This window comes from Leuresthes tenuis, unplaced genomic scaffold, assembly GCF_036924035.1.
Source record: "Leuresthes tenuis unplaced genomic scaffold, fLeuTen1.0.hap1 SCAF_22, whole genome shotgun sequence".
Taxonomy (NCBI): Eukaryota; Metazoa; Chordata; class Actinopteri; order Atheriniformes; family Atherinopsidae; genus Leuresthes; species Leuresthes tenuis.
In genome coordinates this window covers 480,164-498,116 of record NW_027325376.1, presented here as the reverse complement: position 1 = coordinate 498,116, position 17,953 = coordinate 480,164, and the positions used below count along the sequence as shown (strand labels likewise).

The window sequence follows — 17,953 nt, the reverse complement described above, 5'->3', positions numbered from 1 at the left end:
AGCAGAGCGACAGTCTGAAATGCTTTAACACGAAGCCTTAATGGGCTGATTTTAGTCCCAGTTTCTGACCAAAGAAACAGAAAAATAGTGACTGAGAGCAGCTTTATGGGGAATTCAGCTGGATTAAGAAACTTTACTGTTTTTACTGAAAGATGCAGAAAGATTTTTTTGGAGCTGTTAAAAAAGTTTTTTTCTAAATTATACGTCATATTTATTCATTCATTTGTATATTTTCTGATTCAGTCATTTATTATTTATAGATTTACTTGTTTATTTGTGGCATTTCTGTTACAACTGAAGACTAAAATAGGAGTAAACCTGAATTATTACATCTCCAAAACATGAACAGGAGGAGGCGGCTCCTGTTCATGTTTCTGTATCTATCAGACGCTTTTATCCAAAGCCACTTACAAATGAAGATATAACAGCTCTATAAAAAGCTAACAATAAGCTACATAGAAGGAACCCCGGAGTCCGACTCTGTCAGAGGGGACAGAGTAGAGATAGGGTGCAGGCATAGAAGGAAGTGCAGAAAGATAAAGTGCAGAGATAGAGGGGGGAGGGAAGTACAAGGTAAGTGCTGGGATAGGAGATGCTCTCTGAAGAGCTGGGTTTTCAGGAGCTTCTTGAAGATAGACAGGGACGCCCCTGTTCTGGTAGCGCTCGGTAGGTCATTCCACCATCGTGGGACGACACATGAACAGAGTTTGGATTGTCTTAGGCGTGGTGTAGGAGCTGCTAGACGACAATCCTGGGACCAACGGAGGGACCCAGTTGGGACAGAAGCCTTTGCAAGAGCCTTCAAGTAGATGGAGCCGTTCCATTAAGCTCTTTGTAGCTAACATCAGGGACTTGGATCTGATGCAGGCGGCATCACCTGAGGTCCTGGTTCTGACTCACCTGAGTTACTGATGACGCCTCCTTCATCATCACAGTTCCTGTTTCGGGTCCTTCTCTTTGTGGTTCCTCATCTGACCTTTTCAGGTTCTGGATCTCTGTTATGTCTGTTTACAGGTCTGATTCTGTTCCTTTCAGCTGTGAAACCACCTGCCTTCTCCATGGCTGTCATTATAAAACCGTAAGCTCTGGTTCTGTTCTGGCTCAGTTCTGCTGTCTGAACATGTTTGATGATGAAATAAACTGTGTACATGGTGCAGATGCTGTGTGAAGTTTCCTCTGTGATGAGGAAGATGTTTTAAAACTGTCAGATACAAACTGTGAGCTGCTGATGTGTTAAAACATCACAGTTAAATCTGAACTAAATCTGAGCTAAATCTAAACCAAATAAAGGACTACAGCCCTCGCTCTCTTTTACCCTCAGTTTGTCTCTCAGGCTGATTCAATTTTATTTAAACTCTTTTTAAATTTAAAACCGAAAAACCAACTGGCCTATTCGACCGTCCCCACTGCCATTTATTGAGTTGGCATATTTAGTTGTTGGACACGATTAATAGTCAGAGTTGTGTTTCCTGTCAGAACAGCATCAGGGTAAAAAAATTCCGAAAACGAAGAAAAACTCCACTGTTCATCAACAAAGTCAGATTCAGAGGCTATACCCAAACTTCGCTTGTAATAACTTTATTGAGCTCAACGTCCAAGAATATTAACGCCTACAGGTGCTAAATATCACCCAGCAAACTAAACTTTTTACCGTTAAATAGTTTGTTGTTTTTAGTCAGGCACGGCTCCGGACACCTCTGCTTCAGGGACTTCTCCCGCCCCTCACTGGGCCACAGCCAATTGTACAACTGCTTGTGGGCGCGAGCGGCCCTCAGCCCCACACCTGATTGGTCAGTGGTGTTGTCACGCACGCGGCCCTGCTGTTGGCCTATAAAACTGCGGGCTGTGCTTTCTGCTCACCGTGAGGGCTGCTAACGGTTAGCTGCTTGTCACGGTCAAATCTCTACAAGTTTTGAGGAAGTTGCGGTTCAACAGCCTGCGCACGCACTCACATACATGCACGCTTACGTGCGCAGAGCTTCGCGAGTGTTCGTTTTCACGCACAGCGTGGGTTTTTGCGTTGTTTTGTATTTTCTTTAAAGGGGTGTGTGCGTTAGCCTAAGGCAGCTAGCTACAGAAGCTAACTGTTTGTTTCTTGTGGCGTTTGAATTATTCATGAAGGCGCTCCGGGATTGGTGGAGTGAGCGGAGGGGGCGTGGCTAAGCCTTCTTTTCCCCTTTGGTATGGGGGAGGGGGAGTTGGCTACAACAACCAACACACACACCCACGCTGAGGTGGAAGTGAAGAGCTGCAGGACTCGGTGAGTATGATCGATCCCACAGTGATTGATTATTGACGGTTGAGCTGTTGCTGTGAGCGAAGCGTCTCCGGTGAACTTTTAAGGGTTTTAACCTGCTTCAACAGAAGCTGCAGCCCTGAACAGAGACAGTTCGTCTTCTCCACACATCACTTCACGTTCAACACGTCCTCAGACCGTCCAGAGTTGGAGAAAGGCCCCCTGTGGGGTGTCCTCACATGGCCTGTAACACTTCTCAGGGGTTCTTTTCTGCCTTTATGCTGTTTTAAGCCTCAGGAGTTAAACACAGTAAAGTGACACCAGCCAATCAGATCGATTTATCATCAATGCCGTCTGCAGATGGCCGGCGTGTCACAGTGCTCTGAGCCCAAGTCCAGAACCCGGCTGCACCCTGACCCTCATGTTAGAGGTTCTGTCATCCAGGTTCTGCCGGCATTAATTTAGATCAGAACCAGCAGTGGAACCGGTTTAGAGCCTGAAACAGAACTCTGACTTCCTGTCTATTACGTCTAAATTTTATTTCTACTTTTTATCAAATTAATAATCAGAAGAAATAAAAACTGATTTAGTGCAGCTGAAATAATCAATAACTGTCTGTAACGATCAATAAGTATCTGAAATAATAAGTATCTGAAATAATCAATAACTGTCTGTAACGATCAATAAGTATCTGAAATAATCAACTGTCTGTAACGATCAATAAGTATCTGAAATAATCAATAACTGTCTGTAACGATCAATAAGTATCTGAAATAATAAATAACTGTCTGTAACGATCAATAAATATCTGAAATAATCAATAACTGTCTGTAACGATCAATAAGTATCTGAAATCATCAATAACTGTAACGATCAATAAGTATCTGAAATAATCAATAACTGTTTGAAATAATCAATAACTGTCTGTAACGATCAATAAGTATCTGAAATAATCAATAACTAACGATCAATAAGTATCTGAAATCATCAATAACTAACGATTAATAAGTATCTGAAATAATCAATAACTGTTTGAAATAATCAATAACTGTCTGTAACGATCAATAAGTATCTGAAATAATCAATAACTGTCTGTAACGATCAATAAGTATCTGAAATCAATAACTGTAACGATCAATAAGTATCTGAAATAATCAATAACTGTCTGTAACGATCAATAAGTATCTGAAATAATCAATAACTGTCTGTAACGATCAATAAGTATCTGAAATAATCAATAACTAACGATCAATAAGTATCTGAAATAATCAATAACTAACGATCAATAAGTATCTGAAATCATCAATAACTGTAACGATCAATAAGTATCTGAAATAATCAATAACTGTTTGAAATAATCAATAACTGTCTGTAACGATCAATAAGTATCTGAAATAATCAATAACTAACGATCAATAAGTATCTGAAATAATCAATAACTGTCTGTAACGATCAATAAGTATCTGAAATAATCAATAACTGTCTGTAACGATCAATAAGTATCTGAAATCATCAATAACTGTAACGATCAATAAGTATCTGAAATCATCAATAACTGTAACGATCAATAAGTATCTGAAATCATCAATAACTGTAACGATCAATAAGTATCTGAAATCATCAATAACTGTAACGATCAGTAAGTATCTGAAATCATCAATAACTGTCTGTAACGATCAATAAGTATCTGAAATAATCAATAACTGTCTGTAACGATCAATAAGTATCTGAAATCATCAATAACTAACGATCAATAAGTATCTGAAATCATCAATAACTGTTTGAAATAATCAATAACTGTCTGTAACGATCAATAAGTATCTGAAATAATAAATAACTGTCTGTAACGATCAATAAGTATCTGAAATAATCAATAACTGTCTGTAACGATCAATAAGTATCTGAAATCATCAATAACTAACGATCAATAAGTATCTGAAATCATCAATAACTGTAACGATCAATAAGTATCTGAAATCATCAATAACTGTAACGATCAATAAGTATCTGAAATCATCAATAACTGTAACGATCAATAAGTATCTGAAATAATCAATAACTGTAACGATCAATAAGTATCTGAAATAATCAATAACTGTTTGAAATAATCAATAACTGTCTGTAACGATCAATAAGTATCTGAAATCAATAACTGTAACGATCAATAAGTATCTGAAATAATCAATAACTAACGATCAATAAGTATCTGAAATCATCAATAACTGTAACGATCAATAAGTATCTGAAATAATCAATAACTGTTTGAAATAATCAATAACTGTCTGTAACGATCAATAAGTATCTGAAATAATAAATAACTGTCTGTAACGATCAATAAGTATCTGAAATAATCAATAACTGTCTGTAACGATCAATAAGTATCTGAAATCATCAATAACTAACGATCAATAAGTATCTGAAATCATCAATAACTGTAACGATCAATAAGTATCTGAAATCATCAATAACTGTAACGATCAATAAGTATCTGAAATAATCAATAACTGTAACGATCAATAAGTATCTGAAATAATCAATAACTGTTTGAAATAATCAATAACTGTCTGTAACGATCAATAAGTATCTGAAATCAATAACTGTAACGATCAATAAGTATCTGAAATAATCAATAACTGTCTGTAACGATCAATAAGTATCTGAAATAATCAATAACTAACGATCAATAAGTATCTGAAATCATCAATAACTGTAACGATCAATAAGTATCTGAAATCATCAATAACTGTAACGATCAATAAGTATCTGAAATAATCAATAACTGTAACGATTAATAAGTATCTGAAATAATCAATAACTGTTTGAAATAATCAATAACTGTCTGTAACGATCAATAAGTATCTGAAATCAATAACTGTAACGATCAATAAGTATCTGAAATAATCAATAACTGTCTGTAACGATCAATAAGTATCTGAAATAATCAATAACTAACGATCAATAAGTATCTGAAATCATCAATAACTGTAACGATCAATAAGTATCTGAAATAATCAATAACTGTAACGATTAATAAGTATCTGAAATAATCAATAACTGTTTGAAATAATCAATAACTGTCTGTAACGATCAATAAGTATCTGAAATCAATAACTGTAACGATCAATAAGTATCTGAAATAATCAATAACTGTCTGTAACGATCAATAAGTATCTGAAATAATCAATAACTAACGATCAATAAGTATCTGAAATCATCAATAACTGTAACGATCAATAAGTATCTGAAATAATCAATAACTGTAACGATTAATAAGTATCTGAAATAATCAATAACTGTTTGAAATAATCAATAACTGTCTGTAACGATCAATAAGTATCTGAAATCAATAACTGTAACGATCAATAAGTATCTGAAATAATCAATAACTGTCTGTAACGATCAATAAGTATCTGAAATCATCAATAACTAACGATCAATAAGTATCTGAAATAATCAATAACTAACGATCAATAAGTATCTGAAATCATCAATAACTGTAACGATCAATAAGTATCTGAAATAATCAATAACTGTCTGTAACGATCAATAAGTATCTGAAATAATCAATAACTAACGATCAATAAGTATCTGAAATCATCAATAACTGTAACGATCAATAAGTATCTGAAATAATCAATAACTGTCTGTAACGATCAATAAGTATCTGAAATAATCAATAACTAACGATCAATAAGTATCTGAAATCATCAATAACTGTAACGATCAATAAGTATCTGAAATAATCAATAACTAACGATCAATAAGTATCTGAAATCATCAATAACTAACGATTAATAAGTATCTGAAATAATCAATAACTGTTTGAAATAATCAATAACTGTCTGTAACGATCAATAAGTATCTGAAATAATCAATAACTGTCTGTAACGATCAATAAGTATCTGAAATCAATAACTGTAACGATCAATAAGTATCTGAAATAATCAATAACTGTCTGTAACGATCAATAAGTATCTGAAATAATCAATAACTGTCTGTAACGATCAATAAGTATCTGAAATAATCAATAACTAACGATCAATAAGTATCTGAAATAATCAATAACTAACGATCAATAAGTATCTGAAATCATCAATAACTGTAACGATCAATAAGTATCTGAAATAATCAATAACTGTTTGAAATAATCAATAACTGTCTGTAACGATCAATAAGTATCTGAAATAATCAATAACTAACGATCAATAAGTATCTGAAATAATCAATAACTGTCTGTAACGATCAATAAGTATCTGAAATAATCAATAACTGTCTGTAACGATCAATAAGTATCTGAAATCATCAATAACTGTAACGATCAATAAGTATCTGAAATCATCAATAACTGTAACGATCAATAAGTATCTGAAATCATCAATAACTGTAACGATCAATAAGTATCTGAAATCATCAATAACTGTAACGATCAGTAAGTATCTGAAATCATCAATAACTGTCTGTAACGATCAATAAGTATCTGAAATAATCAATAACTGTCTGTAACGATCAATAAGTATCTGAAATCATCAATAACTAACGATCAATAAGTATCTGAAATCATCAATAACTGTTTGAAATAATCAATAACTGTCTGTAACGATCAATAAGTATCTGAAATAATAAATAACTGTCTGTAACGATCAATAAGTATCTGAAATAATCAATAACTGTCTGTAACGATCAATAAGTATCTGAAATCATCAATAACTAACGATCAATAAGTATCTGAAATCATCAATAACTGTAACGATCAATAAGTATCTGAAATCATCAATAACTGTAACGATCAATAAGTATCTGAAATCATCAATAACTGTAACGATCAATAAGTATCTGAAATAATCAATAACTGTAACGATCAATAAGTATCTGAAATAATCAATAACTGTTTGAAATAATCAATAACTGTCTGTAACGATCAATAAGTATCTGAAATCAATAACTGTAACGATCAATAAGTATCTGAAATAATCAATAACTAACGATCAATAAGTATCTGAAATCATCAATAACTGTAACGATCAATAAGTATCTGAAATAATCAATAACTGTTTGAAATAATCAATAACTGTCTGTAACGATCAATAAGTATCTGAAATAATAAATAACTGTCTGTAACGATCAATAAGTATCTGAAATAATCAATAACTGTCTGTAACGATCAATAAGTATCTGAAATCATCAATAACTAACGATCAATAAGTATCTGAAATCATCAATAACTGTAACGATCAATAAGTATCTGAAATCATCAATAACTGTAACGATCAATAAGTATCTGAAATCATCAATAACTGTAACGATCAATAAGTATCTGAAATAATCAATAACTGTAACGATCAATAAGTATCTGAAATAATCAATAACTGTTTGAAATAATCAATAACTGTCTGTAACGATCAATAAGTATCTGAAATCAATAACTGTAACGATCAATAAGTATCTGAAATAATCAATAACTGTCTGTAACGATCAATAAGTATCTGAAATAATCAATAACTAACGATCAATAAGTATCTGAAATCATCAATAACTGTAACGATCAATAAGTATCTGAAATAATCAATAACTGTAACGATTAATAAGTATCTGAAATAATCAATAACTGTTTGAAATAATCAATAACTGTCTGTAACGATCAATAAGTATCTGAAATCAATAACTGTAACGATCAATAAGTATCTGAAATAATCAATAACTGTCTGTAACGATCAATAAGTATCTGAAATAATCAATAACTAACGATCAATAAGTATCTGAAATCATCAATAACTGTAACGATCAATAAGTATCTGAAATAATCAATAACTGTAACGATTAATAAGTATCTGAAATAATCAATAACTGTTTGAAATAATCAATAACTGTCTGTAACGATCAATAAGTATCTGAAATCAATAACTGTAACGATCAATAAGTATCTGAAATAATCAATAACTGTCTGTAACGATCAATAAGTATCTGAAATAATCAATAACTAACGATCAATAAGTATCTGAAATCATCAATAACTGTAACGATCAATAAGTATCTGAAATAATCAATAACTGTAACGATTAATAAGTATCTGAAATAATCAATAACTGTTTGAAATAATCAATAACTGTCTGTAACGATCAATAAGTATCTGAAATCAATAACTGTAACGATCAATAAGTATCTGAAATAATCAATAACTGTCTGTAACGATCAATAAGTATCTGAAATCATCAATAACTAACGATCAATAAGTATCTGAAATAATCAATAACTAACGATCAATAAGTATCTGAAATCATCAATAACTGTAACGATCAATAAGTATCTGAAATAATCAATAACTGTCTGTAACGATCAATAAGTATCTGAAATAATCAATAACTAACGATCAATAAGTATCTGAAATCATCAATAACTGTAACGATCAATAAGTATCTGAAATAATCAATAACTGTCTGTAACGATCAATAAGTATCTGAAATAATCAATAACTAACGATCAATAAGTATCTGAAATCATCAATAACTGTAACGATCAATAAGTATCTGAAATAATCAATAACTAACGATCAATAAGTATCTGAAATAATCAATAACTGTTTGAAATAATCAATAACTGTCTGTAACGATCAATAAGTATCTGAAATAATCAATAACTAACGATCAATAAGTATCTGAAATCATCAATAACTGTAACGATCAATAAGTATCTGAAATAATCAATAACTGTCTGTAACGATCAATAAGTATCTGAAATAATCAATAACTAACGATCAATAAGTATCTGAAATCATCAATAACTGTAACGATCAATAAGTATCTGAAATAATCAATAACTGTCTGTAACGATCAATAAGTATCTGAAATAATCAATAACTAACGATCAATAAGTATCTGAAATAATCAATAACTAACGATCAATAAGTATCTGAAATAATCAATAACTAACGATCAATAAGTATCTGAAATAATCAATAACTAACGATCAATAAGTATCTGAAATCATCAATAACTGTAACGATCAATAAGTATCTGAAATAATCAATAACTGTCTGTAACGATCAATAAGTATCTGAAATAATCAATAACTAACGATCAATAAGTATCTGAAATCATCAATAACTGTAACGATCAATAAGTATCTGAAATAATCAATAACTGTCTGTAACGATCAATAAGTATCTGAAATAATCAATAACTAACGATCAATAAGTATCTGAAATAATCAATAACTAACGATCAATAAGTATCTGAAATAATCAATAACTAACGATCAATAAGTATCTGAAATAATCAATAACTAACGATCAATAAGTATCTGAAATAATCAATAACTAACGATCAATAAGTATCTGAAATAATCAATAACTGTAACGATCAATAAGTATCTGAAATAATCAATATCTGGACAAAGTAAAGGTCCAGATGTTTTATTTATGTTTCCTGTCAAATCTGCTGTTTTGTTACAGAAGAAGAAGAAGTGACTTCTGTTATTGATCCATTGATCAGCTGATTGCTTCATGTATTGATCCTGTCGGATCTGATTGGCCCTGCCTCCTGCCGGTCTCACCGACTCCGCCCCTTTCTGCTCTCAGATTGTTGTGATTGGTGGATGATGATGTCGTTGGACAAAGAGCCTGTCCTCCCTGCTGAGGCGCCCGTCTTCCCCGTCAGCCTATCGGAGCAGTCGCAGCTGGCTAAGCCCCGCCCTTTGGTCCGGCCTAAGAACGGCCTCCAGCCCCCCAGCAGCACCCAGCCCCTCCTCCACGGCCCGCCTGCTCAGCGAATCGGGAAGAGGCGTTTCTCCATGGGTGTCGGATTTAAGGGCGTGGCCAAGCGCCGTCGCCGTGCCAACAGCGACAGCCAGACGGAGCCCGTGTTGCCGAGTCACTTCCTGATGGGCGGGAACATCTTCGACCCGCTGAACCTCAACTCGCTGCTGGACGATGACGTGAACAGGTGAGGTGCTGATGAGTTTGTGCCCGTGAGTGTGCACGTGGTGATCAGTTTGTGCCCGTGAGTGTGCACGTGTGCAGGTGCTGATGTGACCCGGTTCTGTTTTGATGGTCCACAGGGCGACCAATCAGGAGACGCCAAAGTGCTCACCCCTGCCGTCGCGCAGCAGAGACCCCGTAGAGATCCTGGTTCCCCGTGACATCACTGACCCACTGAACCTGAAGGGAGGGGGGCAGGATGGGGGGACGGCGGGGGTGCTGCTGTCGCCCCTGAAGTCCAGAAGGAGACACAGGTACCGGCACCACGGGGGCGGGGGCGGCGCTGGAGGCGAGGCGGAGAAGGAGGCGGTGCCTGCCCGGCTGTTCCGCCGTTCAGGTGCACTTCCCGCTCTGACCATAGAGGGCGGCGTCTGCACGTCCCCGCTGTCCTGCGAGCTCAACACGGCCATCACCTGCCGGGATGACGTGGCCCCGCCCCCCATCCTCCCCAGGAGACACACCCACCCTCCGCAGGGCCCCACCCAGAAGCCCGGGACCCAGGCCGATGGCCGCCATCGGAAGCGGCGCCGCACCACGTCGATCAGGTCGGCGGACGGTGGCGCAAACACTGTGCCGGTGGTGACGGCATCTCTGCCAACCAAGTTTCAGACGCCACTTGTGGGCGGGGCTAAAGCCGGCAGGTGAGTGTTACACGGGGTGTGATGCAGAGCACTGATCTGATTGGATCGTGTGGTCATGTGACCTCTGTGGCTCTCATAGGTGTGGAGGACCTCCGCTCGGCTCCGCCCGTCCACCACAGAAGAAGAAGGACAAGCACAGATACCAGTATGGCAACCACTGCCGTTACTACGGCTACCACAGTTTCTATGGCGACGGGCACGAAGGGCGGGTGGGCGTCGAGGAAGACCCAAGGCTGGGCCTCCTGGAAGCCGATTGGTTCAGAGACAAGGCGGTGCTGGATGTGGGCTGCGGCGCCGGTCACATGACGTTGGCTGTCGCACGCAGGTTTAACCCCACCCACATCCTGGGGGTGGAGCTAGACGAGAGACTGGTCCACGCCGCGAAGCAGAACATCCGGCACTTCCTGTCACATGACCTGGTGGTGGAGGAGAGGGGAGGAGAGAGGAAGGAGGGGGCGGAGCAACAAGGGGCCACGGAGGTGATGGAGGAGCTCCAGCGGGCCCTCTCCCTCCTGCCCTCCCCCCTCTCCTTCAGGGTGAGTCGGGGGCCTCTCTCTGCTCCTCTCCTTCTGCTGCCTCCCCCGTCCTCCTCCTCCAGGTTCCCCAACAACGTCACCTTCCTCCAGGTGAGCTCCACCTTACCATCCGCGCTCCGCCTGTTGCCATGGTAACTGCATCATTGCTCTGACTCCTCCCACAGGGTGACTACGTGTCAGAGAGGGAGGTGTGGCCTGGCTGTGGCCAGTATGACGTCATCGTATGTCTGGGCGTGACCAAGTGGGTGCAGCTGCAGTCAGGTGATGGGGGCGTGGTCAGGCTGTTCAAACGGGCCTATCAGAGCCTGTCGCCTGACGGATTATTCATCCTGGAGCCGCAGCCGTGGAGCAGCTACAGCCACAGCAAGAGGGCCTCGGTAACACACACACACACACACACACCTGCGCGCCTCAGGTGAGTCAGCAGCCTCATGAGTGTGCACGTTGTGTTTCAGGAGGCCACGTTACGCAACTACAAGGGTCTGAGGCTCCGCCCAGAGCAGTTCACCTCCTACCTGACAGACAGCGTGGGCTTCAGCTCCTACAGGCTGCTGAGACACTCAGGTGAGCCTCACCTGCTTCACCTGGTGGACGAACCGCTGCTTCTTCAAGAAGGAAAGCTGGTTACAGATGGTGCTGGAGCTGGGAAATGTAGTCTGTGGTGGCGTCGCTGATGATGTCACTGATGATGTCTGCGTGGCATCACTGATGGCGTCACTGATGATGTCACTGATGATGTCTGCGTGGCGTCACTGATGATGTCACTGATGACGTCACCGTGTGGCGTCACTGATGATGTCACTGATGACGTCACTGCGTGGCGTCACTGATGACGTCATCGTGTGGCGTCACTGATGACGTCACTGCGTGGCGGCTGTAGCTCAGGAGGAAGAGCAGTCACCCACCAATCGGAAGGTCGGTGGTTCGACTCTGGCTTCCCCGGGCTACATGTCGAAGCGTCCTTGGGCAAAACACTGAACCCCACGTTGCTCCCCCCAGTATCATTGGGGGTATGAATGATACTGGGGGGGGCACTCTTAGTTATATCCTAAGAGTGTGTGAGTGGGGTGAATGCAGCATGTAGTGAAGCGCTTTGAGAGGTCAGCTAGACTAGAAAAGTGCTGTACAAGTCCATTTATCATCTCCTGAACAGCCGTTCGTCTTTTCTACATGAAAACAACCTAAAGTCAGTAAAAGCATCTTTTCTTCTTTCCAGGTAACCAGCGGCCGATCTACCTGTTCCACAAAGGCCACGCCCACAGGAAGTGAGCTCAGTGGACCATGTGACCACGGTGCCGCGGCATCCTGTTTCCACTAATGAAGGGGCTGTGTCTGATTGGACGGTGGGACTCCTCCTGAGCACCTGACTGGCTGACACAGGCCCGGCGCCTCAAAGGATTGTGGGTGTTTTTGCTCACGCCGAACGTCACGTTTCTGGCCAATGAGACGTGGAAGTGCTGACAGCAGAGTGAGCGCGCTCAGTGTGACCTGAGGAGAGCTGGAACTGAGTGTGTCATGTGACCTCACTCTGATTGGACAGTGGCTGCAGACAGGAAGTGACTCTTTTCAAAATAAAACTTCCTCCTTGTGCTTTTTCAGAATAAACTGCTTTCAGAAAATGTTTCAGTTTGCTGAGATTGGACCTTAATTAATGCTGATCAATAACAGATCAATAACTGATCAATAACAGATCAATAACTGATCAATAGCAGCTTTCATGTAACTTCTGTCAGGCTGAATGTTTGTTCATCTGGTTAAAGAAAACAGACGAAAAGAGTTAAAACGCCGTCTTTGCTGTTAGTTTGTTTACAGACCGGCCTGCGCTCGGCGTGCTTTCGGCCTGCGCTCGGCGTGCGCTCGGCGTCCGCTCGGCGTCCTTGTTCGGCTTCCTGTTGGGGCTGAAAGCGGCGGCGAGGGGAACCCGTCTTTGAACGTTACACGAGACGCTGGCATTCGGGCTTTTACAGGGAAACAGAACCAACAGTCGAGTGAAAGGAGTCTGAAGCTGAAACTGCAGGAAGCGGTTGAACTCTGACCCCTGACCTCTGACCCTCAATGTGACAGATCATCAGTAAAGAATTACAGAGCTGAGTATAAAGGGTGAGATCTGATCTGAAGCCGTTCTTCTTCTGTTGGGGTAATAATTGTGTGACATCATTCCTCCACCTGTTCTGTTACGATCAGAACAGGGAGGAACCGGCCGTGCTGTGGCGAGCGCTGTGGCGTGCGCCGTGGCGTGCGCCGTGGCGTGCGCCGTGGCGAGCGCCGTGGTAACATGGGAACATGAATGAAGAAACAGATGAATCAGCTAAAACTTTATTTTCGTCTCTGAAACAAACACATTTCTATGATGAAGTCAGAACAGGGGGCGTGGCCTGTGTCACACCCCCAGTTCTAGCCCCGCCTCGTTACCGTGGTAACCTGGCAGGCGAAAGCTCAGCTCGTCAGATCCCTCCCTGCTGTCATCAGACAGCTGTGGAAGCGTGTCTTCTTCATCTGTCCGGCTGCCGACTGTGACCCCGCCCACATCCGCAGCCACGCCCCCCGTGGCCCCGCCCACTTCGGCTGTCTGGTTGGTGTCGCCGTGCAGACCCTGGATCATGGCCTGGGGCGGGGTCAGAGGGTCGAAGTTAAATGTGTGACCTGGTACAGTGTGGTGGTGTCATGTGACCTAACGGTGATGTCACCTGTGATGTCACCTGATCCCGGCGCTCCTCATCGGCGCTGTCGCCTCCTTGCTGCTCGGACTTCTTCTGTCTCGGTAAAACCAGTTCACTGAGCCACCGGCTGCTGCTGGTGGCGTTACTGGGAGGCAGGAGCAGCTCCGAGCTCTGACACGTGCACGCACACGTGCACACATGCACACACACGCGCACGCAGTTAGTCATGTGACCAACCATGTTTGTTGAAACCTGATCTGAACTGAAGCGGCGGCTCACCTCCTGCGATGAGTCCACCTGCTCCACGGCCTGCAGGAAGTGACATCATCATGACCTCGTGCACACTTGTGACATCACACACATAAAGGTCAGTTACAGGTCAACATTACCGTGTTTTCCAGCTGCTGAGGCGCTCGCTGCAGGTGGACAGCCTGTGGAAAGAAGTCCATCAGCTGACCTCACAGGTGCTGCTAAGGCTTATGGGTAATGTAGTAAAATCGTCAGCATTCACAGGAGAACGTTACGTTACATTCATCAGACCCCCCCCCCCCGACCTCTGACCTCCAAACTCTGGCTGGACTCTGAGGAAGCTGATGATGAAGAGGAGGAGGAGGATGAAGATGATGATGTCATCTGCTGAGGGATGTCAGGAGTGGGCGTGGCCTGCAGAGAAACCTGCTGAGTTACTCTGACCCAGAACTCAGTTCTTTATGTTTGATTAGATCAGACCGTTCATTAGGGAGAAAACTGCAGCTTTAAATATAAATATAAACATAAATATAAATATAAACATGAATATAAATATAAATATAAATATAAACATAAATATAACCATAAATATAAACATGAATATAAATATAAACATGAACATAAATATAAACATAAATATAAACATGAATATAAATATAAACATGAACCTAAATATAAATATAAACATGAACCTAAATATAAACATTAACATAAATATAAACCTAAATATAAATATAAACATGAACCTAAATATAAATATAAACATGAACCTAAATATAAACCTAAATATAAATATAAACATGAATCTAAATATAAATATAAACATAAATATAAACATGAACATAAATATAAACATGAACCTAAATATAAACATAAATATAAACATGAACCTAAATATAAACATAAATATAAACATGAACCTAAATATAAACATAAATATAAACATGAACCTAAATATAAATATAAACATGAACCTAAATATAAACATGAACATAAATATAAACCTAAATATAAATATAAACATAAATATAAACATGAACCTAAATATAAATATAAATATAAACATGAACCTAAATATAAACCTAAATATAAATATAAACATGAATCTAAATATAAATATAAACATAAATATAAACATGAACCTAAATATAAATATAAATATAAACATGAACCTAAATATAAACCTAAATATAAATATAAACATGAATCTAAATATAAATATAAACATAAATATAAACATGAACCTAAATATAAACATAAATATAAACATGAACCTAAATATAAACATAAATATAAACATGAACATAAATATAAACATGAACCTAAATATAAACATAAATATAAACATGAACCTAAATATAAATATAAACATGAACATAAACATGAACATAAATATAAATATAAACATGAACCTAAATATAAATATAAACATAAATATAAACATGAACCTAAATATAAACCTAAATATAAACATGAATATAAACATGAACATAAATATAAACATGAATATAAACATGAACCTAAATATAAACATAAATATAAATATAAACATGAACCTAAACCCAGAATCTGAGGCAGAAACAGTTTGTTTTTAATGTCCAGCTGCCTGAAAACATCTGGTCTGAGCAGAGAAAGGTTCTGGTTCTGTTCATGTTGTGGACTCACCGCTGACTGGTCCAGTTGGTTCTGCAGGAGGAGCTGAAGGCCGGCGTCCCCTGGAAGCTGCGCACACACGTGCACAGACACACGTGCACAGACACACGTGCACAGACACACGTGCACAGACACACGAGCACAGACACACGTGCACAGACACACATGCACACACACGTCAGGGTTCGGCCTCCAGGCCTCATCATAACCTGACCGGTCCGGTTCTTACAGGAGCGGCCCGGCTGTGACCCAGCAGACAGATGATCATCAGGAACAGAAGCATCCTGGTCCAGAAGGTTCCCGGTGCTGGTTCTGGTCCAGAAGGTTCCCGGTGCTGGTTCTGGTCCAGAAGGTTCCCGGTGCTGGTTCTGGTCCAGAAGGTTCCCGGTGCTGGTTCTGGAGAGTCTGGCCGGTTCTGAGCAGGTCTGGCTCTTATAGTGTGTTTGACAGGAAGTGAGTCGCCCTCAGGCCCCGCCCCCCTCCCACTGACGGCCGCCGCAGACAACAACAGGCTGATTTACACCGTGCGTGTGCACGTGCGTGTGCACGTGTGCGGGTTTATTGTTTGTCTTTGTCTCATTTTCACATGTAAACAGCGGTTTGGTCCCAGTCTGAGACAGACGCAGCTCAAACTCAGGGTTTGGACCCATTCTGGGCCCGGTTCAGTTCTGGCTCCGGTGTTTGGATCATTCCTGGTGGGTTTCTGAACCAACACCCTCATTTAAGGTCAGATGTGGGCCGTGTCTGGGCCAAACTTCTGGACCAGCCTGCATGAGGTCCAGTTCTGCTGAATCTGACCTTAGTTCTTCGTTCTTAGTTCTTGGTTCTGACCCGGTTCTGAGGTCTCTGCATGTCTTCCTGACAGCTTGAGAACAGATTCAGATTATTTTCCAGGTTTTAAGGCTTTCGGTCCCGACTCTTTCCTGCTCTGGGCCTGTCAGAACCCTTCTTCTTCAGGTTCTCTGCTGTTTCCTGTCTGCTGCGGTTCTGTTCAGAACTAAAGGCACATTCTTTTGGACATGTTGTGCACTGCGGGGAACCACCGGGTCAACAGCTGACTGTAAACACGTTTCACAACCAGGATTTACAGCTGTGGAGCAACAACAGCCCAGATCAGCTCCAGCTGGGTACAGCTGCTGTTCTGCAGAGAAACCGGACCGGACCGGACCGGACCGGACCGGAGGGGCTCATGTTGTTAGTATTTAATGACAGACTAATGTGATCAGCAGCAGCTTTAAAGTCGTGTTTCAGATGCAGCTGAATCTCTCGCACTTTGCTCTCAGGCTGCTGGCCGATGAGCTGGTTCTGGTTCCGTCTCGGACTCATGTGAATGCAAAATGAAACGGTTCCCCGGGGAACGGCAGGTCTTAGAACTCTCTGTCCGAAGGCCGCTGAAGGAACTCTGCTGTTTCCTGTTTGATATAAAATCACACAATGACTCCACACAGTTCACCTGTTTCCAGATGTGCGTAAAGGTCAGAGGTCATGTGAGGATTCACCTGCAGAGGATCAGAATAACGGCTCATCTCCATGTTTGAGCAGTAAAATAAACTTTATTTACTTATCATTTCATGCTCTTATTTGATGAATGATGATGTCAGACTTTACCATAAACTTTAAAATACAAACTCCTTTAAAATTAGCCTCAGATGTCATTTAAAGTCAAAAGGATTCAAATATATGTTAAAAAGGTAACTTTTAGTGTGCTGTTTACAGAAATATATTCGATAGAAACTGAAATAGATCCACTTTAATAACATTCCCGCGGAATCCGGAACCGAAAGTGAAACGGGCAGATTAGACAGCCGTCTGAGTTAGTTCGGTCCGGAGCGCGTTCAGTGGGTTTCCTGGACCATGTTTGTGGTGTTCCTGGTCCTCGTGCACGGTAAGAACCGCGCTGGGATGTTCCAGCTGGACCGGCTCTGGCAGCAGCAGAGTCCTGAGGGTCCGGAGGTTCCGTCTTTACGGGCTCTGGGGTGCGGAAACCACGCTGACGTTCAGGGGGA

General features: G+C 40.3%; 1 protein-coding gene across 1 annotated transcript; it reads left to right on the top strand.

Annotated features, from left to right (window-relative positions):
- The first annotated feature begins 1,856 nt into the window (after positions 1-1,856).
- On the top strand, positions 1,857-13,007 carry mepceb (methylphosphate capping enzyme b). Its single transcript, XM_072376131.1, has 7 exons — positions 1,857-2,260; positions 9,810-10,173; positions 10,289-10,849; positions 10,929-11,475; positions 11,550-11,762; positions 11,841-11,949; positions 12,602-13,007. The coding sequence occupies exons 2-7, from the start codon at positions 9,827-9,829 to the stop codon at positions 12,652-12,654; spliced, it is 1,830 nt and encodes a 609-aa protein (XP_072232232.1). The 5' UTR covers positions 1,857-2,260; positions 9,810-9,826; the 3' UTR covers positions 12,655-13,007.
- Positions 13,008-17,953: the final 4,946 nt, after the last annotated feature.